This window comes from Pezoporus flaviventris, unplaced genomic scaffold (assembly GCF_033815535.1).
Source record: "Pezoporus flaviventris isolate CSIRO_AGI_PZ_B2104156 unplaced genomic scaffold, CSIRO_AGI_Pfla_v1 ptg000213l, whole genome shotgun sequence".
In the NCBI taxonomy this organism is placed as follows: domain Eukaryota; kingdom Metazoa; phylum Chordata; class Aves; order Psittaciformes; family Psittacidae; genus Pezoporus; species Pezoporus flaviventris.
Genome location: NW_026892761.1, coordinates 11,584,283 through 11,608,602, shown reverse-complemented (window position 1 = coordinate 11,608,602; position 24,320 = coordinate 11,584,283). Strand labels below are relative to the sequence as shown.

The 24,320-nt window shown below is 41.9% G+C and overlaps 1 protein-coding gene across 4 annotated transcripts in view; it reads right to left on the bottom strand.

The window, feature by feature from the left end:
* The window catches only part of CDH4 (cadherin 4), a 458,588-nt gene that overhangs the window by 176,190 nt on the left and 258,078 nt on the right, over positions 1-24,320 (bottom strand). For all 4 annotated transcript variants that reach the window (XM_061441907.1, XM_061441909.1, XM_061441910.1 and 1 more), the window contains one exon: positions 4,039-4,262. In XM_061441907.1, coding sequence (XP_061297891.1) covers positions 4,039-4,262 — 224 coding nt within the window. The remainder of the gene's footprint in view (positions 1-4,038; positions 4,263-24,320) is intronic.

The following is a 24,320-nucleotide window of genomic DNA, read 5'->3' as shown; positions in this document are numbered from 1 at the left end:
AGGAGCTCAGACTATAGTACAAATAGGTATATACCTATCGAAGTACTTAGGAAGACTTGAGTTTCTGCAACTAAGAGGCAGAGGACATTCTGAAGACCAAAATCTTCATCAATGTCACTGTTCACAAACAGAATCTTCATTTTTAGACTTGTGGTTAAATCAATATCCAGTTGTTCAAAATAACAGCATGTGCTCTTCGAAAAGAAGACATTGCACTGCTAATTCCAGATAAGTAAAGCCTGGCTTTACTTTGTTTTTGTCTGGAACATTATCTCACTCAAGATTATCTTTCATAAATACTGACACAAGCTACAGGGGCTTTATGTTATTTCATAAAAAAACCTTTTTTCTTTTCTTTCTCTTCTTCTTTCCAAATTATACCCACAGGTCCAACTGATACTTTCAATTGCAACAACAGGCAGCCAGACAAGAACAGTACAAGAAATTTTATCTTCAGTATTTATTGTTATGCCAGAATATCACTCAGTTTCCTCTGGGGTAATTCAGCACTCCTGTGGGAAATATGTGACCTCATTTGCATTTTCTAATTGAATTGCTATCAGGTTTCCTGCAAGACTGAACAAAAAAAGTTCCCAGAGTTACTAACATCACTTGTATTAACCAGGAAAAAAAGTTTATGTTCAAGTGCTTGCTGGGGAGGAGGGAAAACTGTATGCTTCATGTATCATAAAATACATTCAAAGAATATTTACCTACTTTGCTATCATTTCCTCCTACTAGCATGAAACCTTAACATAGCAGTTAGACTTCCTTCATTACAGAAGTTACCACTGAAAATGTGCAGGTCTGCCCCGGTTATACAGTCACCTTTAGCAGTTAGCACATTTATAAGGCCAACACTATGAAGGACAGGAAGCTGTTGTCCTACCGGGTCACTCACCATTAAAATGTCAGCTTGTGTGAGAGTAACAGCACAGTTGTGGGAGCTCATGTGCAGGTATCGACACCAAACCCTCTGATTTTGCAATGACAGCAATGTTGATATCCCCACAGGAACCACCCTGAACTCATCTGCCGCCCTGAAAGCATGCTGGCCACCACCGAAGCTCTCCCAGCCCATTACGGACATTTCCAGTCTTACACAATGCGATGATAAAGGATCACAAATCCAGAGGCTCATGTATTGAGGGGTTTGTCCTCTGTGCCCTCCTGGGAAATAGACCGCTGACCTCACTTTGCAGGCAGGCTACAGGAGACTGGGTTTGCTCCCCCCAGAATGCACCAGGAATTTGCAGCAGAGCAGGGACCTCACTTCTGGTCCCCCAGGACCTCAGCCAGTATCCCAACAATGTTGACTTCTATAACATTTATTCTGTATTAACCTTCATAATAAACCAAATGTCTAATAATTGCTATTCCAGGAGAGCTAATCATTTTCTCATGAAGCTTTAATCCATGGATAATAAGGAACAAGATTCTGATTTATCCTTTCAGAGGGGATTCAGAGGGGTAGCACACAGTGGGGCTGCTCTAGCTGAGGGCCATCAGTCATGGAGAAGCCTACAGGAACACAGAGGATGCTGAGCAAGGCAAAGGACTTGTTTGTGCTGACAGGGATCAGCAGGTGCACTAAGGCAAATTTCATGCCAATTATTTTTAACGGCTGGGAACTGTTGGGCATTTTCACAAAATCACTCACAAATTTACAAAGTGAAATGGAAATGGAGATATGTGCCAAAACAGAGAGATGGTCTCTCTCCCTCTCAATCCCTCTCCCACATCACCTCCACCCTTCTCTCCCATATTTGCTGTCTACACACCCTGAATATAACACAATACTCTAAAATGCCTTTTTAAAAACTACGTATTGAATCATATTACACTATACAAAACCAAATGTGAAATCCGTTTCTAGTAAAAGCCATGACTATATAAGGGTCATGGTCTGAAACGTGTTGAACTGGATATTGTTAGGTTTTGATGCTTTTTTTTTAGCATAAACACTATTATTTTTAAAGTAATCTCATAACCACATTTATTTCTTTAGTAAACAAAGGATTATTTTGCTTGTGGAAAGCAGAAGCATTTAAATAAAACACGTCAGACACCTGCCATAGGGACCCAAAACTAAACTGCTTATGACCTTGTCATTAGTCTTGTTTTCCATATTTTTCCAGCCTGAAACTATACACTAATAAGGCTTTTAGAAAGGAAAGATATGAATTTTAAAAAGCTTAGTTCTTCCTATTTTCAACAGAAGAAGAGTTCAGCTTACGTTAACGTTAGCTCAATTTCCAACCAACTATTTTACTGAAACAGAACTGTGTGATTATTCAGTTTTCATTTTGCTACACTGAGGAGGAATTTAAAGCGGTAGATAAGAGATCTTACTTTGTTCCTGCAATATTTAATTACTTTTAGAAGAAAGCGGTATTTCTTTGGTTAGTAAATGCTAAATTCAGTTGACATAACATACAGGGCTTAATTATATCTTACAAAAGCCAGAGCCTTACTGAAGAGCAGCAGAAGTGTGTTTATATGACCCTGAGCCATTCAAAACCTGAGAGGTCAGCCCACGGGGCTACTGGTAGATTTAAGTTTCTCTAAGTCTTTTCCTTCTTGTCTCACATGTGGCAAAAGTCTTCCCAAATGGCACAGACACACACGGCCGCATTCTGATAATATGGCACAGAAAGTCTCTCCCTCTTTCCCCATCCTTTCTTGCTCTGCCCTCTCTGCCCAAGCACTGCAGAAAAGCAGAAAGGAGAATCGAGTCTTGCTATTTTGACACTCACTGTGGCTTATTAATCCCAATTACGGTCGTGGCCAAGTGACCTTGCCTGTCCCTGAACAAGTCATGGCTGTTAGCCAGGACACACACCTCCATTCTTGCTTTGCAGGTCTTCAAGATCCAGCAATAAATCAGGCTCTTCAAAATCAATTTCCTGCCAAATCCTGCTTAAATGTAACTGCCCAACCATCACAGAACTGGTCTTTTTTCTGAGTAAGCACCAGACAATGTAACTGCGTTTAGTCAGTGTAGTACAGAATCTTCAGCCCAGACTAACACTGAAAAGGAAGGAGGAGAAAATGAAAAGGTGAACTGCTGCTGCCAGAGATGATATGGAAGAGGTGGGACAGAGATAGCTACTCAAGGAGCAGACCAGAAGAAATGTGTCTTCCTGGAGCACTTCCCATTTACAATGGCACGTGTAGCCCACCACTGTGCTTAACTGAAGCAATACTGCTCTCAGATTGCCAGGCAGGGGCAAATCTTTCCTGCTCTTCAGCTACATATATGAAACTAAGGATAAAAGAAAGCACCTGCAACCCTGTGTCTGAAATACTGAAGGGTCCTGGCTAATCACTCATCAGCTCTGGGAAAGGGAAGATGCTGGCACTGAATGGAGGGAACGTTTGGCACTGTGGTGCCATGTTCTGCTTCCCTGCCCGGCTGGCCCGTGCTCCATGTTGAGCATATGTCCCTTATCAGGCAGCAGCAACGCTCCCTGTCCTTGCTGCACTGGAACAGAACAACCCCAAATCTCCCCTCTGGAAGCCCCCCCACCCTGGAGCTGCAGGGCCATGCAGATGGCTCGCAGAGAGAAAGCAATGATGGCAAAAACCAGGGAGATGCTCAGCACAGCAGCAGGAGCCTCTGTGCGACTCCAGGTCTAAGCTGCCACAAAAGAAATCTGAACTTAACCATCAAGAAGATGGCTGACTGACACTGGAGAGAGGCAGGCACCCTTCTTTTGCAGGTTTTATTTCAAGTCAAAAGAATGAGATGCAAACCCAAGGTATATAACCTGTAGTACATAAGAGAGCCAAGCAGTCACTTAAAAATACTAAAGTATGAACTTAAAATCCACTTTTCTCACTGGTGACTTTAAATAATATCTGTCAGAGAGACTCAAGGGTCATTTGCAAGAAATTTTATGCTCATGGTATCTTTGACCTGGATACTTCTTTGGGATGCACAGGCCAGGGAGCACAATCCAACGCCTCATGTAACTTCTAAAGGTTTGAGGGACACAGGCAAAGAAAGAGTGAAAGAAAGCTTTGAAAGCTTCTTACCTTGTGTCCATTGTGCTGTGACTTCTCTGCCACCAGAAGCCTGACAATCGCATCCCATCTGCCCAGGGTCTGTGGATCCCATGCGGTCACCATCAGGATCCGCTGCTTCAAGAGCATTTGCACCTGGTGGGCAGCATACATGGTCCCATCCGCCCTCACCTTGAAGTCCAGGCTGTTGGTTTCATACTGAACTCCCTTGTTACCGGCACAGTTATTAAATTTTACTAGAACAGAGAGTAAGAGATGGAAGAAACGTGTGAGATTGGCGTGATAAGGAAAGCAGTCAAATACAAGTTTCAGACATTTAATTTTCACTGATGTCTTCTATATCTCTAATAACCATCAAGGAAATGATTTAACTGTTTCTTCGACCTTTCAGAAGCGCTCTTGTGCTTTATCTCCATTCCCCAGGGAAGAAGTTGTAAGCCATTTTTAAAGTATTTGATACAGTTTCATTAGGTCTCAAACACAGCTGTTCCCCATTTCTACAAGTGGATTTCTCCCTTGCTGCCATTATCTTTTAAATTCGACTGGAGTCTATTACCCACACTGTGGGTATTTTTTTGCACGGAATGTTCTCCATTTCCCTAACCCTTCAATAACCTACTTACCAGATAGCCTATTTGTACATTCTTAACTGAAATTCAAAAGCCCATAACAATTCCATTATCAGAAATATAAAACCAAAAGGAAAATTAAATAAAGAAAAAAATTAAAATCGTTTTGCAGAATGCATCTGCTGTTGGAACCAGCCCCCCCCCCCCCAGGCTACAGATACAATCCCACCTTAGGCAACCCCTCCACACCTTACAGCTACGGCAAGGAGGAACCATAAAACTTTGCTTCACAAACCACAATGTGTCATTTAAAAGCCTCCACTTGTCAGATCAAAGCTCCCCAGCTGCTGGTATTTTCGGTGATTTTTTTGGTCAAATTCTTTCACAGCCTGGTTTGAAAACTGTTTTTATTGGCATTATGAAACATGTCACATACATTAGGCTGAAAAAAGCTACTATATGACAAAATTGACAAATCTGATGGAAATGGAACCTGCAGCTAATCACACAGGAAACAAAACACTTTCTGCCATTGGAGTAATACACGGGGTGGAACACACATGTGGTGAAGGAAAACATATTGTGCCCGTAAAAACATCTCAAGAGAGTGAGAATGGATATATAGCTTTCCAGCTTGGATTGCTACTGGGGCTGTCATGCTGTGGCTTCTGAGTGCTCAGCAGTGATGCCTCCCAGCCTGCCCCAAGATAAGGAAAACCTGCTGGCCCAGGGCTGATGCTTAATTTTTGCACAAGACAAACTAAGTCAGATGAATCCTACCTAGACTGGCTGTGGTGGGAGGAGAAGGGATGCAGTGGCAATCCAGGAGAGTGTCGCTCCTGAGTCAGCTTAACCCCAACCGGCCCCCTTTCCCATACCACAGCTGACTGCTTCTGCAGCGCTGCTTTGAGCCCAATCAGGGAATAACCTGGATTTGAGTAAAAATACCCAAGGGATGGCACAGGCAAAAGGAAAAAGCAGCCAGGAAACTGCTCAACCCGTCCTCCTGCTAAATCTTCCCGTGCCATCACAATACGGAGAAATGAGGAGCATGCTGCAGTGGAGGAAGGGAAAATCCATTCCCTTCTTCACTAAACTGCACCTCTCAATAACTATGATCATATCATAAGCATACATCTTACAAAGGCTTTCTATGCTACATATTTATTTAGGGCTCAGGCCCTTCTCAAGGTGCCAGGTGCCATGCAGGATGGGAGCCATCCCACCCAAATCTAGCTGGTGCTGAGGACTCCCAGCCAAGGCTCTGGCCTTGAGGTCAACCAGCACACAACAGCTCACCTCCTGACAGCCAAAATTTCTTATTTCCCCAAATGAGCTTTCACTTGCCAAAGGGCTGCTGGGGGTCAATGCTAACTCCGAAACTCTGTGGTGCCACCATCAATACAACCATGTGGGCAATCCCACAGGCCAGTTCTCAGACCCAAGCCAGGCCCTGCTTGCTTTAACATTGAGGACACAGTTTTTAGGCTAGTCCAAAAAATAAAGACTCATGAAAGCACTGAATGAGGTTAAACACACACATGGTTTGGTGGCACCTACAAGAACCAACGCTGCATACCCAGAGAAACCAGGATTGCCTCAGAGACCCACGGGGCGGCTGGTGCTGCTAATGGAGAAACCCCACACCCCCAGGCACCACCCTACTGCGAGACCTTCATCTCTCAGGAACTTCTGTGAATCTCCCGTGCGTTCACAGCTACAATAAATGTGTGTGAGCACATCAAGTGCTTTGCTGCTAATACATTATTTATTTTCAGCTCCATACCATAGAATCACAGAATGGTTTGGGTTGGAAAGGATCTTAAGATCATCCAGTTCCAACTCCCTGCCATGGGCAGGGATGCCTCTCTACACCATGTCATCCAAGTCCCCGTCCAACCCAGCCTTGAACACTGCCAGAGATGTTAGCAAGAACATCACATGGTGTGTTATTGCACTCCTCTGCTGTGTAATGGCAATTTAAAAAGCAAGTTCCATTTATACCTCCAGCAGTACCCAAAGATCACATACAAAGAGATATCTGAAGAAAGGCGTGATAATGATTGCACATTAAAAACAATTCAGAGCTTACTTTGATTTTACCGAGATTAAAAGAAAGCCCTACAGTGTACTAGCAGTCTGAGAGGGGGAAAAAAAAGAATAAATCCCTTCCTATAAGTGTATGTAGTGATTTCAGTATTCAAAGTACTTAAACATCTTCTTCAGACACAGCACGTGGCTCCAATATGCTGCTCTGGTGTCATATGTCACTGTGTCGACTTTTATGCTCCATTATCTAAAAATGGCTACCTCTCAGACAAAGTCCCTCTGTGACTCGCTAATTACTTCCATTAGTTTAAAACAAACTTGACTGGAGACAGAGAAAATCCTGAGAGGAATTGTCTGAGTTTTTAAAACAAGCACTGTCTCTGCTGCACACTGCTCTGCACAGGTAGCACAGGTGGAGGGATGCTCAGCAATGAATTAACACAGCCAGCATCTCTTTGAAGAGTCCTTAGGAGCTGCAGGCACAAAAAAGCTTCAAGGACATAGGGAGTCCACAGCGTTTCCTTCCTGAACAGCAGCAACAGGCCATGGGTCACTAGAGTGGCTTTGCAGAAGATGTCAACCACACAGGGGAAATGATCCAGAAACTCATCAGGGCTGAAGTTTAAAGATCACCACGCTCACGGCTGTCAGGTGGAGCTGGTGTTGTAGGCACTGTTTGTACACAGCATAGAAAACACATCTGTAACACAGTATAGCTGAACTGTTCACACTCATCACATGGCTGCAAGGACTCTCATTAGGAAACCAGTCAGTGCTCATCCTCCTTGCTGTACTCTGAAAATGAGTCCTTGGGATGTTGTGTAACTACTGAGGTGCACTGCTGTATATATATGTCTACATGTACATACACACATCATATATATGTACATAATAAATATATCTTTGGAAAAATATCACATATATATGAGTACAGGTTTGGGGAAAAAAAAATCAAGCTATTGTTCTATAATAAATAACATAGCTCAAGGAAAAGAGATCTCTGTACTTTCAAATTCCACCCCTTACCTCTACTCTTTGCTCTCATGGAAACAGAAATTAAATTTTCATTGAGTGGCAGAAAACTTTCTCTTTTCCTTTTTCTCCTTTGGAAAGCTCCAAGTCTGCGTAATTTGCAGCTGATACAACTCCTGACTTTAAAATAATTTAATAAATAAGCAAACAAATATTGGCTCTGTTTCCTAGACTTAGAACTCTCTGTGGACACAAATCCATCTTTCTTTGACCAGCCTGAAGTCTAAAGAACACTGCATGAATTTAACATTCAAAAGCTGCAGCATCAGTAATTAGGGTTTCAGATAAACAGTGGAGCCACGCATCTATCATTTCTGCAGGATGGTAAAAACCCCACTTTTTTTTTTAACATGTGCTGGAAAAATGTTCAGTGATGCTTATCTAAAGCTTATGCTGAAAACAGCATCAAATGCCTGATGAAAAGAAAACCAAGAAGGCACCCTCATTAGCGGGCTTTTAGGTTTAACCCTTTACCCTCATCATTTTTAATTGCTTTGCTATCAAAGCAGGAAGTAAGACAAAATGATATGTTGAAACAGGTATTGAGTGATGGGCGGAAAAGCTGCAGGAGTCTGCAGCAAACTGCTGGGCATCTGAGGGGAAAAAAAAATGGTATTTTTCTTCATTCTTCAAAAAAGACACAGGGTGGAAAAAAATCCAACAAGTTTTGCATTGTTCCCTTTTATTATTTAGCTTGTTCAGCTAGCTGGACAGAGTCAAATGATCAAGCAAGGATCTTGAAAGATGTGTGAATACACTGAACTTCCTTGCCCCCCAAATGTCTGAGACATATATTGAATTTAATAGTACTATAAATGGTATAAACCACAGAATTCGCTTTAAGCCTTACCCTTCTGGATTCTCCTTTAACTTCTCCTAGTCCATTAAAAAGTGCTCCCTCTGGCAAGCTGCACAGGGCCAGAAAAGCAGGAGGGATAATACTTATTTATTAGGATATACCCCCTGGCGGGACATCATCCCTTGGTTCAGGATATGGGTCCCTTCAGGACTCAAGTTTTTCACTGTGGTTTTGGGGATTAAAGCTGCAAAGATGTTTCTTTCCCAATGAACTTCAAAGCAGCGAACATTCACCACTCTTTACAGTGGGATCCTATCCACTTTTCAAGTTGTGTCTCTTGAACAGCTCCCTTCACTCTGGCGCGGCTGTGATAAACCTAAGCTGCCAAATCCACCCCTTGCACCACTTCTGTGAACGCCGTTAGGATGAGGTCAGCTTAACTGCAAGCTCTGGAAATTTCAGATGTTTGGGTAACCTGCAGAGTCCTGAGCACGTATGGAAATGTCCCTTTTGTGCGATCTTTAGCAAATCCCTTGTAATCCTGCCCTGGCACTTCTGCCCCAACGCTCCTTATGTCTGCACTCATCCATCTTCACTGGCCAGCATTCCCCTGCATGCACCACATCGGAAATCAAAAAACCCAGCTCCTTAGTGGATAGGAACCTGTTGCCTATGCACAGGCACGAAACCACTCGGTTAGCCAAGGGAAGGTACATATACCTGGGCACCCTATGACTGCATTGGATTGTCCCAAACTAATTCCTCCATTAAGTGATAACGTGAACCAAGATGCGCTTGCCTCATTGGGAAGCTTCATTAAGTAAGTATGCAGTACTTTTACACAGCCACATTATTGAGCATCTTTCTTTATGTTCATGCAATTCCTCTGCGATTCCATGAGAAAACTGTTTCACACTAGTGGGAATGACCTGCAGTCAGTGAATTCCCCATGGCCACACTGGAAATCCCTAGCAAAGCTGGGATCTGAATCCTGAAATTCAGCCTCCCTGCTTCTTATTCAAACTGCCAGGTGATGCCATCTCCATCACCCACATGCAAGTTAACAAGAAAAAAAATATTAAATGGGGAAAATAGACTGTTACAGGCACGTCAAAAAGCAAATAGAGGCAGATTCTGATTCCTACAAACTACTGGTGCATTTCCAAATTAGCACTGGGTTAAAAAATTAAGGAATATCACACAACTTACTATTGCAATCATTTTGTAAAATGGGAGTCCTGTGAGCAAATGCAAACACATGGTGGAGTTCTGTGACTAAAATATCTTGTCTACAAAAAGATTATTTTCCTCTTGTGCTAAAAGGACGAATGTATCCAGCTACTACAGGCTACTGAGCACTCAGAAAGAATCCAGAAATGTTGCTGTTCCAGTGTTTAGTGGAAACAAAAACTGACTTGAGCCATTACACACAATGCTACATATAAGTCCAAAATCCTATTTCTGTCCCATTCCTGCTTACAGTAAATCCCCCAGTGTGGTACAATACACAACCAGATTTGTTTCTTGCAGGTAATAAAACACTCAGAGCCCTTCTCTTGCTGTACAACAAAAAAAAACCAACCCCACGTGAATAGGAAAAAATGACTCCTGCAAAATCTGGTAGAAACAACGTGTAATTTTCATCCTCCTGTTACTAATTTTACAGTTTACATTTTCAAGCGTGTCCCCATAAAAAAAATATTACACTAATAAACTCCCGGTGTCTTTATTTATTATTTATAACACTGAGGGAGAACCAAACTCTACTGGTAAAAGGTAAAAACCAGCAATTCAAACGGCTCCTTCAGAGTCTAATAAACACATCCCTAGTGATCAAGTTTAAGAGTATACAGTTTAAGAAAATGCTTTGATACAAAAAAGTGTTGGAGATGAATGGATGTACTTGGGTTGGTATACGGATGCGCATGAAAGCAGGCCTGCCCACACCCTCAGCTTCACAAAGCATTGATTATCCCCAAAATAATGAATGAATTAGGAGAAGTAATGAACTGCCCCCAGTCTGTCATCTGCTGAAAATAGTTAGCATGGTTCAGCATGTTCTTAACGGTATTTTCTTGCAATCACTGGTACAGAAATCTGCTGCAATTTTCCCAGTTTTCCATATCTCAGGTCAATGTGGAACATTACATCAAATTTCCCAGTGCATTATTTATGATCTCTGAGCTATGACTGCTAATATTTGTCTTACTGGACTAATAATAAATTACCATGACGATTTACCATATGTAATCATGTTAAACAAAATCTTTCTTTATCTTCTTGTAATCTGGATTTACAGTGAATCCTCCTATATAGAATATGCAATAACACAACATTCATGGCATTAGTAATCTACTATATGCTTGCTCAGAAGGACTCCATGTGCTAGTCAACCGGAGATTGCTCTGAATCAGCAAACGAGCAGCAATCCACCTCCAGCAGGAATTCAGGTAGACACCAAATGGCATATAAAAGTATTTTACATTTAAAAATACATTTTGGGTTTCCCCACTTTAAATTCCAAGGGTCATTCCCCCTCCATGATCAGATTACCCATGTAGGTTTTGGGCACACACTACTGAACTCCTAACCGCCTCATGTTTGCTCACCGGCTGTTTTGCTTTCACAAAGCCAGGACTGCTTCCAATAGGTTTCATGGGGAAAATGGCAAGCCTTGTCATGCACAAGGCACTTATTCAAAATAAATAAAATATTTTTGTGGACTTGATAAAGCTACAAGGAAAATTCATCTTTTCATTTCCAGAGTCACCTAAATGCTTTCAACATCTCCAGCTTTATATTCACTTGTAACAGCTCTTGCTTACACAGGGTTTCTGTTTCTGTGGCCAGATGAAAAGAAAAGGAACAATACAGTTCAACACAGTGAAATCAGGATCCTTTAGAAAGTCATTCTGTCATCTGTACAGTCAGCCAGTAACAATGAGGAGTTAAGAGTACATTAAAAAAAGATCTAAATCCCATTCAAACGAAACAAAACCCAGCCCTACGGTAAACAAAACCCAATTCCCAGACACTGCCTTGCCTCCTTCATATTCCCACCAGTGCTATTTTTCATTTACTGGAAGGCAATCCAACTAAAATACATGTTTTTAAGTAAGTAAAAATAAGGAAGTGCATTTCACTTTTGGTATTGGAATTGGAGGGGAGTACAGACCCCTGGAGAGAAGGACTGTAGAACATGATAGAAAAGATGAATCACTCTGGCAACAGCCAGCCAGCCATTAATTTTCAGCAAGCCAGGAGTTGGTCCAATTAAACCAGGCTCCTTTCTCCACATTAACATGCTTTGCTTGGTTTTTTTTCCAAAGCTAAAACATCAGCTTGAGACCCCAAAGGCTTTTCTATTTAGGATCAATCAATCTACCTTGCTGCACTGTAAAACATACACTGTCAGCTCTGAGGCTAGCTCAAAAAAGAGCAACAGTGGAAAAATTTGATAAATCGACATGTTCTGGCAGTTAGAAGAGGGATTCTTCCTACACTGTCACTTATTTTTATCTGATCAGAAACAAGTATTAGTAAAGGGAATATTCTCCTCTATTCTCTTCCTGGTATTTAGCACTGGGATAAGAGTAGTCCTTTCATTCCCGGTTTTCTAAATCCCAAGCTAGAAGCTTCCTATGACAAAGGCAGAGAGATACAACCCAGATTTCAAAGGGCAGTGAGTTTGAATTGGATTTGCATGATGTGGAACTCCCATTCAAGCCTTTTCTTCAGCACAGGTGCATGAACTTGCATCTATTAGCACCCCATGTTTGAGATCTTTTTCACTGTTTTCCACATTTTTATCCTAAGGGCTTGTCCATGGGTCTGCAACCTCACCTCTGGGTTTCCAGCATCTGCATTGGTAACAAGTGCTTTAATCGTGGTTTCACTGCCTATTTGGGATCCCTCTACCCTAGTGAGACGTTTCAGAAATTAACTACAATGAGCCAGGGACTGATGCCAGAGGCCAGTAAGAAGGACATGAATACGATCTGAAGTCCCCTGCAAAGAAGCACTCTGAGCTGGGATAACCCAGAAGACTACCCTCTTCTTCAGTGAATGGCATGGTAATTATGCCGTTGGCTTCCATTCTTGTTTTCAATAGACATCTTTATCCTTGGATAAAAATCCTTTCACAGTAGTTTTACTATGACAGTCCTCTGTTCTTAACAGTAAGGTTGACCAAAAGCTACTGGGATGTGGACCTCATGTTTTAGCTTAGCTTTTCATTAACAGGCTAATAAAGAGAAGCTTGGTTTGCGCAATCTTGCAGATACCAATAGCACCACACTTTTTGGCCAATGCTCAGATTTCACAGGCAACCATTTTTGTCCTTTGTTCTTTAAATTCCATGCACCTGTAGGACAGTACTGACATTCACCATGGCACTAATGAGATCATTTTGCAATTAAAGGGTAAGTAGCAACAAACCTCTCACCACTCTACAGGAGAGTTTGGGTTCTCTGATTAAGCAGCAGTAAATAAACCTGTTTCGCCCTTAGTCTGGTGCACAGGCTTTCTATGATTAACTCTCCAAACAAGATGGACTGATTGACCCCATAGATTAATCAATGAGTTTCTCAGCTTCAGAGGGAAGTGCAAGCTGTGGCAGTTACCTGCAGTAGGATGTGCATTAATTATTATTACTACAGCACAGATTAAATAAATCCCAGGGCACTTCATTTGGAGGTTTTAGCCTTAGCACTAATGATTTCCACAACACTCTCATGTTTGCCAACCTACCTACACTGGAGAAGATTTTAAACACTTTTTCTTGAGGAAAAACTGAAGATTGTAGGGTAGCTTAATGGGATAAAGGGAGGAGTTTATGTAATTGCAGGGCAATCTCTAGATTACAACAGCTGCTCCCATCTTATCTGTTGGCTGGAGCATCTCTGAGAGAAGCTATCGGGAGGCTGGGGCTGTATTTGAGGGAAACCCTGGCTCTGCTGTACCAAGCACCTTCTCCCCAGCACTCCTGGGCAGAGCAGAGAGCCTGCCCCTGTAGGTACTGGGAACATCCAGAGCAGAGGTGGGAAGCAGGCAAGCACACACAGCTCCTGCACAACCGCAGCCACTCTGCCAGCTCCTGCTGCCTCACCAGTGGTGACCTCCCGGCCCTGGGGCTTCTTCCTCTCTTCGACAGATCTCTTTTCAACTTGCCAGAACTGCATTTGAGAGACACGGGGAGCTGCAGGAAAACTGTAGGGAGGGGGGAAAAAAAGCGAGCACAGGCCATTTTCACATTTTCAGGCTAGGAAAAGTTGAAAGAGATGCTCCAACTGCAGCCGTGTCAGATAGCCTCAGGCTCCTTTCTCCTCACACTCTTCAAAACAAACAAACTCTCAACACCTTGAAACAGAGACTGCACCTGTCATGGGGAAAAAAATCAAGACACACCAGTAAAGGCAGGGAACACTTCATGGAGTTGATTTGTGTGTAAACACTGACAACTTTGGGCTTGACTGTTCTCGTCTTCCTCAGCCTGGCTCAGGAGCAAACGTGCATTGGTCCAGAAAGTGAAATCACAATCCAGTAAATGAAACGGTGTTTCAAGAAAGAATATTAGAAATGGAAAATTCTGTTACCTATAGAATCACAGAATTATAGGATAGTTAGGGTTGGAAAGGACCTCAAGATCATCCAGTTCCAACCCCCCTGCCATGGGCAGGGACACCTCACACTAAACCATCTCACCCAAGGCCTTGTCCAACCTGGTCTTGAACACTGCCAGGGATGGAGCATTCACAATCTCCCTGGACAACCCATTCCAGTGCCTCACCACCCTTACAGTAAAGAATTTCCTCATTTTATCCAATTTAAACTTCCCCTGTTTAAGTTTTAACCCGTTACCCCTTATCCTATCACTACAGTCCCTAATGAAGAGTCCCTTCCCAGCATCCCTATAGGCCCCCTTCAGATACTGGAAGGCTGCTATGAGGTCTCCACGCAGCCTTCTCTTCTCCAGGCTGAACAGCCTCAACTTTCTCAGCCTGTCTTCATACGGGAGGTGCTCCAGTCCCCTGATCATCCTTGTGGCCTCCTCTGGACTTGTTCCAACAGTTCCATGTCCTTTTTATGTTGAGGACACCAGAACTGCACACAATGCTCCAGGTGAGGTCTCACAAGAGCAGAGCAGAGGGGCAGGAGGAATCAAGGCAGAGTAGCTATATTTAACTTGCAGCTTCTGCGCACAGAAGCTCATCTGCCTGCACAAAAAGCAGCTGCAGCCCTTACCTTCAGCTAGAACCTACACAAGTCTTGAGGCTTCGAGAGAAATTAAAATTGGGTAGAATAAACCAGCTTGGTACCTGGTGGTCTCAATTGCTTTGATATTTAGACAAATTCAGAGAATTTTATTTTCGGATGGAGGCTCTGGGTTCTGTTTCTGGCACTTGGTCGGAGGGAGCAGAAGAAAAAGTGGCCTCAATGCTCAAGCTGCACTTGAGTGGGTAATAAATACTAGGCAAGTTGAGAGATGGCAGAGCTGCATTGTTGCAGAGCCATAGCATCCTGCCACAGGGCTGGGCCTCAGCGTCCACTGAACTCACAGGAAATTCAGCCACAGAGCAGGAAATTAACTGGAAAAGCAAACCCACAATAAAACCCAGCTCCTTGCTCTCTGATGTTGGTCATCACTGAATAAAAATGAAGCTACTTGCCCCTGCAGCCATTCTTGAATGGGCCATATCCTGACAACTGCATCCCGGCAGCCATGGTGTAGCTGTTGATGCTTCCAACACAGATAGGAATGAAGCTTACTGTAATTTTCCCTGTCCTCTTTCATGCTCACCCCCCTCTGCCCCTTACTACAGTGGTCTCCAAAAGAAAGGCAGCACTCTCCTCGCCTGAAGAATTAACTCAGGATTCAACCAGCAATCTTAAATTTAACAGAGTGCTTCTGGCAGGGCTCAGCACCGTCAATTAAAACAGAGAGAGAGACTAAAGCCAGTAAATTAGAGAACGTGACAAATGCAGCACAAAGCACCGACGATCCCAGAAGGTATCAAATTTAGTGTTAAAGCAAAGAAACAATAGGGAAGTCCAAGACATTTCAGAGTGTAGTGAATCAAATTAAATTGCCTGAAATTCCACATGGAATACATTTGACAAATTTCTTTCCCCCTCTTCAGCTTTCTGTTTGAGATGAACTGTCGTCTGGCAGCTTCAAACGTCTGGCACAGCTTCAGCTTCAGTTTGCTGGGGCTGAATCCAAACACGAACCTGAACTTTACCAGTTCTGCTCTTTTTGTAAACATACTTGCTGCGGCTGCCAAATGCTTTCCAAAAGCACACAAAACCCAGAATCCAAAAGGAAAACACTGACTTGCTGCAGTATAATTTACAATTTACTACCTATCGGTAGCATCCTGTGCGCAGAGCTGTTGGTCACTCAGAGCCCACCTTGGCCTCTGTTTCCCCACACATATTGAGAGGGGACTGGGAAGCAGAAGCTCCCACAGGAGGGATACGTCTCCCACGCTCGCTGTATGAGCCCTGGATCCACATCTTCCCCCAGGGCTGCGTGGGCAGCTGATAAGACAACAATTAGCAGTAGGATTCCTCAGACATGCTGGATAAGACAAGCAGTAAAATGTCATTATACACGTGTAGCTGATAGCAAAGACCAGTTTAGATTACCCCAGTGAGTAGTCTCAGGAACAAATTCATTTTAAGGCGAGGAACTTCAGGCAGAGTAAGAGACAGATACAAAGAGGGTTATGATCAAATTGCCCCTGAGTGCAGATACCATCAGCCTTGATATACCACGTGGGTTTTTTTACTTTGTTTTTAAAACAGAACTGTTTTTACGAAACGCTTGCAACAATGGCACATCCCTTTGAAGCAGGACGTGATACTTCACAGCAGCATCCCACTACCTCTGCAGTCTCTCTCACAGAAAACAAATCCTTTCTTCCTCCATTTTAAAGCTATTTAAAACTACCAAGCTGCATAAACTACCCAACTGCAGAAGGCTAAAAGGAGGCCACCTCTAAGCTGAACAGTGGCAAATGACAGAGGTGTGTGAGCTCTGGCACAAGACATGCAGGCAAGCAGATGCTGTTAGAAAAGCATATTTTATTGTCCACAAAGCATCAGCCTGATCTCCGAGAGCCACATGGAGTTCCACCACTGGCCAAAATATACATCTGGTTCATACCAACTCTGATTTATTGCATGTCTTCTTTCCCCTTGGATTTTAATTCTGAGTTACATTTGTATTTGTTTTACCCATTTAGATGTTTTTCTATGCTACTAACTGCCAACCAAAAGCCCTCTCTAAAAACAGTACAAAAATATGCTTAAAAATACTCGTATGGCCTTTATTAAGGAAATCTGCCTGCTGATTTTTTAGGAAGCAAAAGCACTACTGAAACCACTGATTAGCAAGCAAGCCTTTACCTGATTTCCTGAATAGGGTGCTGAAGAAATAGCTTCTTATTACAATAACTAAATATTGCTCATCATATTAACTAGTCTGGTTACAAATAAAACTCAATCATTACTGCACCGTTCTGCCTGTCTCCGGGGGCTGTCTGAGGCATGCTGAGCCAGTTTCAATGGTCAGGTGTTGATTTTCTAAAGCACCTCTCTATGGTGGCGCGTCCTCAGCAGACGAAACAGATCTAGGCTGTGCCTGAAGAATGAAGCACTCTTTGTCCCCTGGGTAAGACAAACATAATCAGGAATGCAATAGTTGGAAGCTTTCATACTGAGACGTTTCTTGCCTACGTTTTTTTCTGATGAACCTCTTGATCTTTAAAAGTTGACTTAGAAGTGACTTTTTAATCTGTATGGTTGAACAGCTACCACCATAAAAGAACATACAATGCAATAAGCAAACACTGCTTGCAAACCTCAAAACTCTCTGCCACCACTTCATCCATCAAAGCTAATTCTGTAAAAAACAAGGACGTGACAAACCCAACCAACCTTTTTCCCAAAAAGACTAAAATCCATTTCTGGAAATGTCATAACGTTTCTATAAATGATTGAGTCTTCTGAAAATGTTTAGTGGTCCTACACAAACACCCTCCACAAGGAGCAGCAGCTCTCCTCTCCCTAAGCCCCATGCACTGACTGGGCAGCTTAGGTCCAAGCACTTACGTAGAAGTCCTGTCCTACTCACGGCACAGAATTTCTGGGAGTATGATGGAAAACAGAAGTTGCTACAGATGTCTGAATTGCTGAAACTGGAAAGCAGAACAAGCTGATAGCTGATATTCCCTCACCCCAATGTCAGCACACAGCAAGACTTGTGTGCTGAACCCTCCTCTGCTCACCAATAAACCCTGTTGGTGGAGTAATATGAATGTAAGATATTCCTTGTCTCTGTAACTGTTTGGTAATTAAAAAGTTTTGCATGTAAACAGATACCTTTTCTTCTTTCAAATCCACACTGACATCCACTACTTGTCATTCTCAAGTGATTCCTAGAGGAAACATGATTAAAATATAACATATTTCAGGTTTTCTCAATACTGCCCATCATCATGCTGTCTGCTCTCCTTTCACATCAGCTCAATTGTGAGAGTTTCAAGCTGACATCAAAAAGTCAGGCCATTCGAAGACATAAAAGTCAGCTATGAGGTTGTCATTTAATTATTTATTTATTTATATATTGATCGGTTGAAAAAGAAACATCGACTGGCTGATGTATTTTAAAGGTTAAATGAGCGTGATGAATGGCAGCAAAGAAAGCCCTACCAAACCTTGATTCTCATTTCTTTTACAAACTACAGACTGTGTAAAACAACCTAAACACACATCGATCCCAAGTCACCAATAGGTACCACAGAGTGATGAAGACACCTGAGCTGGAGACTCATGCTCTCCTTACAGATATGAAGGGAGCAGTTGGCACTGACCACAGGAGGACACCAAGTTGGCTCTTAGTGTTACTAACAAGGGTAGCACCATTTCAACACTTTTAATCACACATTTGCAGGTTCTTCCAAGACCGGGCCTCAGTAAGGACTGTCAGCTACTGCTGCCAGTAATGTGTAGCTCAGTGTAAACACTTCCTTAGTAACATGATGAAATTCCACCTTCAGGTTTATTCCAACTCCTAAAATAAATCTTTTCACAGAACATGTACGCATTGATTTAAACTGCACTGCTATGACCACAAGTTTTAATTCTTACTATTTAATTATTCATCAAGTCTTAATTTAAGCTAATATGCAAAGAGAGGAAGAATGGACACTTGTTTATCTCAGCTTTTACCAAATCAGTCAAGTTGTTCATTAATCACGTTACTTTTCCACTATCTGATAAGGAAAGAAAACACGCCCAGCAACCATCCAATAACAAACCAACAAAAAAACAGACTCCCTTTATAGGAAAAGCAGGATATTCTATAAAATCTGCTTGCATGAACAGACTTCATTAAACCAATAAAATATTTATGCATAGGGATGGCTCATACTATTGGCGTAGCCTACATGGGAAATTTTGCTTCTTTTTTGCCCTTAGGGTCTACAATATCAGGAGTGAATTGACCCAGTAACAGATTATATGTTGGATTTTGGCACAGGATTTATGAAGAATTTTGCCTGTCCTAAATTTCCCTCCTGTTCCATACCTGCAGTGACAATATGAAGTACAACAACCAGAAATTTCATATCTATTACCAGGAGCTATACCTGAATCAATCAACCAAAACATTCCCCAAAATGTCTACTAAAATTAACCATCTTCTACCTTTTTTTTTTAAATAAAAAACTTGGAAAAAGTTGAAATAAGAAACAAGAAAACTACCATTCAGTCCATAATTGATACAGTTTTAATGACATTTCTGGCCTTTACAAGAAATATGAACAACTCAGTCCACTGGGCAAGCAGAAGAAGTAACAAGAAAAACCAGGAAAGAAAAGAGGAACTACCCATCAGGAATCCTTTACAGCTCCAACATGAAACCGTTTCTGCTCTGTAAAAATAAAATGCCTTTAAAATTTCACCAGTCACTCCCCTCAATTTGTCTGAAGAGAGGTCTTATTGCTCACCCAGTTGTTCCTTTCATTACTCTAATCCCCAAAAGTTTCTGACAAGTAGTCTGGTGCTAAGGACATATCACTGTTTGGAATGTGGTTGCCAAAACAACCAAGGAATTTCTTTTTCTTGCAGGTAAATACTAGCAAAAGTCCACATTCTGTCATCTGAATTTATTACTGAAAATTGTCCAAAAGTGGATATGAACTTCAATGAGCCCTTCAGATTCATGCTCCATGATATATGAACAACTTTATCTTGTCTGTATGAAACATCAGGGTCCTGGGATTTTAAAAATATCCTGTATTTCACTACTGGAATATGTAGCCTTGATTATTTTTGTGTTCAAGGCTAGGCGTGTGAAGGCAGCCCGGATACCTCTGTGACACCTATCTGCAGCATGCTTGGCTTGACAGCTGCTTATTTCCTTGAGCACCAAAGGGTTTGACACTGTAAAATGAGAAGGTAGCAGGGAGGAATGCCACCACCTGGAGAAGATCCCCCAACCAGTAGTTTCATAAAGAAAAATACAGACTGTCTTGCTTAAAACCACTGTCATGTGTTTATGCAGCCCTTCTCCTTGGGTATTTGTGCTACAGAACGCCCCTGTGGAGCACTGATATTATATGTTAGTTCTCTACCCTGTTATTTCTGGCTGCTTAAGCAGCAAAGGACCAATATCCCGTTCAGCTATGCTCCGTTGGTGCTAGGGAAATCAGTGAGATGCTGCTCTGCAGCTCACTTCACACAGCTCTTGTCCTTGTGTGGCACTGCTTGTTTTTGACAATGATTGACGACTTGCACCAAGCCTCTGCATTCCCTATTACGAGGAACCAAATAGATATTTCTTCATGAGCTAACCCTTATCTTGCAAACTCTATGAGCTTTAAGGGTAGAAAGCTTATCCTCTGAAACAGCCTTTCACTCCTAAAACACCTCCTCCTTTCTCCTGTGATTTACTGCTCATTTATCTTTAGTGCAAAGCTGATATTTCTGAGTTACAAACTACACCTCAGCCTCTGGTTTATGGAAAAGCCAGCCATGGAACCTGAGAAATGAAAAGCCAACACTCCTATCAGCATATTAGCTGGCTTTAGACCTTAGTTAACGAATTGTCAATTATACATAATTTTACGTTAAACTTCATTTACATTTAGGTCACAGTGGACTGAGCAGTGGTGTACATATATCCATCAATCAGTCTCCAGTGACCATCCATACTTAGTAACCTCTGTTCACCCTATAATCTTGTTTCCCAAATCCAAATTGAAATCTACCAGGCAGAGTAGCTTTCAAGAGAGTATTTCCCCCGAAGTTATTCACACCTGAAACACAGAGCAGACACATGGCCATTCTTTTAGTGACAGTTCATTTCCTTTCCAAAGTCACCTCTCGGTTTCTGGGTACAGGAAAAGCACTTGGGGCATTTTGATTTAAAAGGGAGCTTCAAATAAAGCAGTGCCAAATATTTCAAAGAAAGCAGGAAAACAACTAAGGGATTAATGAACTTTATTCACCCACTACTCAACATCCCACAGAAGAGCCACAGAAAGTGCTTGTGCCCTCCTTAACCTCTTGCCCCAAAGCTTGGTGGTGCCAGTCTTGAAAATCTTGGTTCCATTTAGCATTATATGCTGCTGTATGGTTTTCACTTTTATATCTAAAGGGAAGACTGAAGGATAAAGGTCCTCAGCTGCACCCAATGATACTGAGGAAGTCAGCTTGGCAAACAAACACCATCACTTCATCTTTTGAAACTCTACCTAGTCTACAAGGGAACAGAGAAAACCCAACCAACACATAGCATTCTTAGGGCTGCTCTAAACAACCGGCATCCAAAGGGCTGGTAGGCAGCTACATTGCAGCCTCCTGAGCAGGGTTTATCTCCATTAGTAGTGAATTTTGGCAGTTTTCTGACACTTTTTGAATGGTGAATGATGACCGAAAGTTGATCAAGTCTGCAAAGAGTATGCTAAGGATAAGCGAAAGAGAAAGCAGAAACTGTTATTCTATTGCTACATCCTGGAACCTCTGAGCCTTAAAACTTAAGCTAAACAATATTTAGTGATTTATTCTACTTAGCTCTAAATAGATAGAATACTGACTTATTCTCTTCCATTTTTAGTAGCAAGGCAGGGTGTGGGCACATGAGGTGAATTCATGTCTGTTTACGCCACCTTTCAATTTAGCTGACTTGGGCTGAAAGGATTGCATTAGAGATGAATTGCTCCTTAAGATGCTTTTTTAAAGCAAGGAATAAAAAAAAATTCTATGAAGCTTAGAGCCTCCTCATACATGTGACTCTTGCTGTGTTTCAGGCCTGGAAAAAAAAAAAATCATTATTGAAGCAACAAAACTCTGTTTCTTCTAGTAATGAACAGTAAAAGCTTGTCTGGGGGAAAAACAGTGATTAGATTGTGACTGTGCTTTACTTCCAAACGTAAAGCCATTTTGCCTGAGACAACATTAAGATGCTAGGATGCAAGGTTTGATCATTAATTTTGCCTAACACTACACATCAGTATTGCTGCAGTCCTGGATTTTTTCTTCTCCCCTGATTCTAGACAGCCTTAATCATGCTTACAGCCGATTCTAATTGCTGAATCGTATCAATCTCCACCTTCTCTAAAATGCTTGGGGCAAAAGAAATAGCGAAGATTAATGACAGACGCGTAATTAGAAGAAAATGTAAAGATCTTGTGTTAATCATTCAGAAATAATTTGAAAAATATGAAATTCTGAAGAGCTCTCAGAGTAAAAGATGATAAAATAAGCACTACAGCACAAAGCTAAGCAAATTTATATGTACCACAGTGCTTGCAACCAGAAGAGGAGAGCTCACGCGAGCACATGCAAGTGTGTGGGTATGCAAGGGAGGCTTTATTAACATAATGGAATGCAGCATGGAAGACCATCTGTTTTAATTGAGCAAGCTTATTGGTACAATGCTTTGCTCCACTCATCTTGTTTAGATTAATGTTAATATTCTATTAAAAGGTAGTTTATCATCCCACAGTACTGAGTTAAAGTGAGCACACCCATAGCAATATTCTCACCTCCTATGGTGGAGAGAGTTCGCTCATTACCAGGCTATTGATCATTTTACAGCATAACTATTTAAGGCTGGGAACCTTGGTTAAAAGTAACCAGAGGTCTTTCTTTTAGTGAGGATAATGGCATGAATAAATAACTTCTATTTAATTAATTTTAAATACAAAAGAACACAGTCTGCAAATTTTTTCTCAACTACACCTTTGGATAACTACAGGAATGATGCTTTAGTTAATTACACCTTTCAGGTTGTAACAGAAAGAGTAAGTATCAAACTAGGATAGGTTTTCTCTGGATTTCTTTTCTATCTGTGACACATCTTCTCACCATAACACTTGATCTGTCTTTAGCCCTTGCTTTTAGTGAGAAAGCAGGAAGCTGGGTACTACTTGGAAGCATGCCTATCATTAAAAACACATACACAGAGGGTAAGTAAAAAAAGTGTGCAGCAAAGAACATTTTGTATATGGATCTGAAATCCCTGAATTGTAGGAGGAATTATTATACCCTGAAGGTTTAACTTTTTTTTTTTTTTCTTTCAAATATGGCAGAATCTGAAAATGAACTCCATGGCTGGAGAATATTGTACCTAACTGTGCTACTTATTATTTTTAGAAGGTTATCTTCTTATAACAAAACTATGTGCCAGCCAAGAAATGAATCATTCCACCACTGGGGTGTGGGTTGGGTGCTGGATTATCAAAATGGATTACAACCAACTATATTTACAACAAAAATAGGACTGGAATAATAAAAATACACCAATTAACACTGCTTGTAGAGCTTCACCCCCCGCTTCCCTTGCCCCTCTCATCTTCATAAATGCAATCTCAACCTCCTCAAGCCCAGCTCCAAGCCCCCAGTGAGGATCACATCTCCTGGCTGTCCCTTCCACCATGCTGCTTTGTTTTCTTGCACATCCCTGGGTCCCCTTTCTCCATCACACAAAGCAGGACATCAGTGTCTGACCCCTCAAATGCTTCTCCCCCCTCCTATGCCACCACAGCCTTGGCATTTGCTCCTCTTGTTCTCAACCAAGTAGCTTTTTCATTTCTCCCTTGCTGCTCTATCATATTGGAAGGACTCCTGGTGAGCCAGTAGCAATGGCACCTTCACATTTTCCTCCTTAAAACATCCTCTTTTGTCAGGGCAGATAAAAGAAGCCCTGATAGCAGCTAGGCATGCTGGATGGCTGCCTCTTGTGCAGAAACTGCTGTCTCTGTTTCTGAGGACTCACCCCATCTGTCCATCCCAATTCATCAAACGTGTCCCATCTTACACTGGAATGGCAAACCCACAAGGGCAAGGATCAAGTTTTTTGCGTGTATTTTGTACAGCTTCTACTACAATGGTGTCGACAACTGCAGCTGCCAAATACCATTACGGTACAAATAAAGTAACAAAAGAAGTGACAAAAGGAACCCCCTCTTCCCCAAATTTCAAGCAAGGCTTAAAAGAGTCTGCTTACAATTTTTATTCTCTAAGGGAACATTTTATAGTTACATTGGGACATATGAACAAGGAAGATGAAGGATACTAAGAGAAGATGAAATATATGTGAAGGAATTCTTCACACGCCATTCTAAACCGAATAATCTCACAAACCAGTAATTCAGGTAAGACTTCATCCCTGAACATCAAAACATGCCAGTCATTAATTAAAATCCAAAAAAGCTTCTTTATGGTATAAAAACATCACCATTCCCCCTCTGCAAAACCGGGAACCTGAGAAGGAGAAAAGTTACATGGTTCACCCAAGAAAACCCAGCTGACAGTTGCCAAACCATGAAACACTC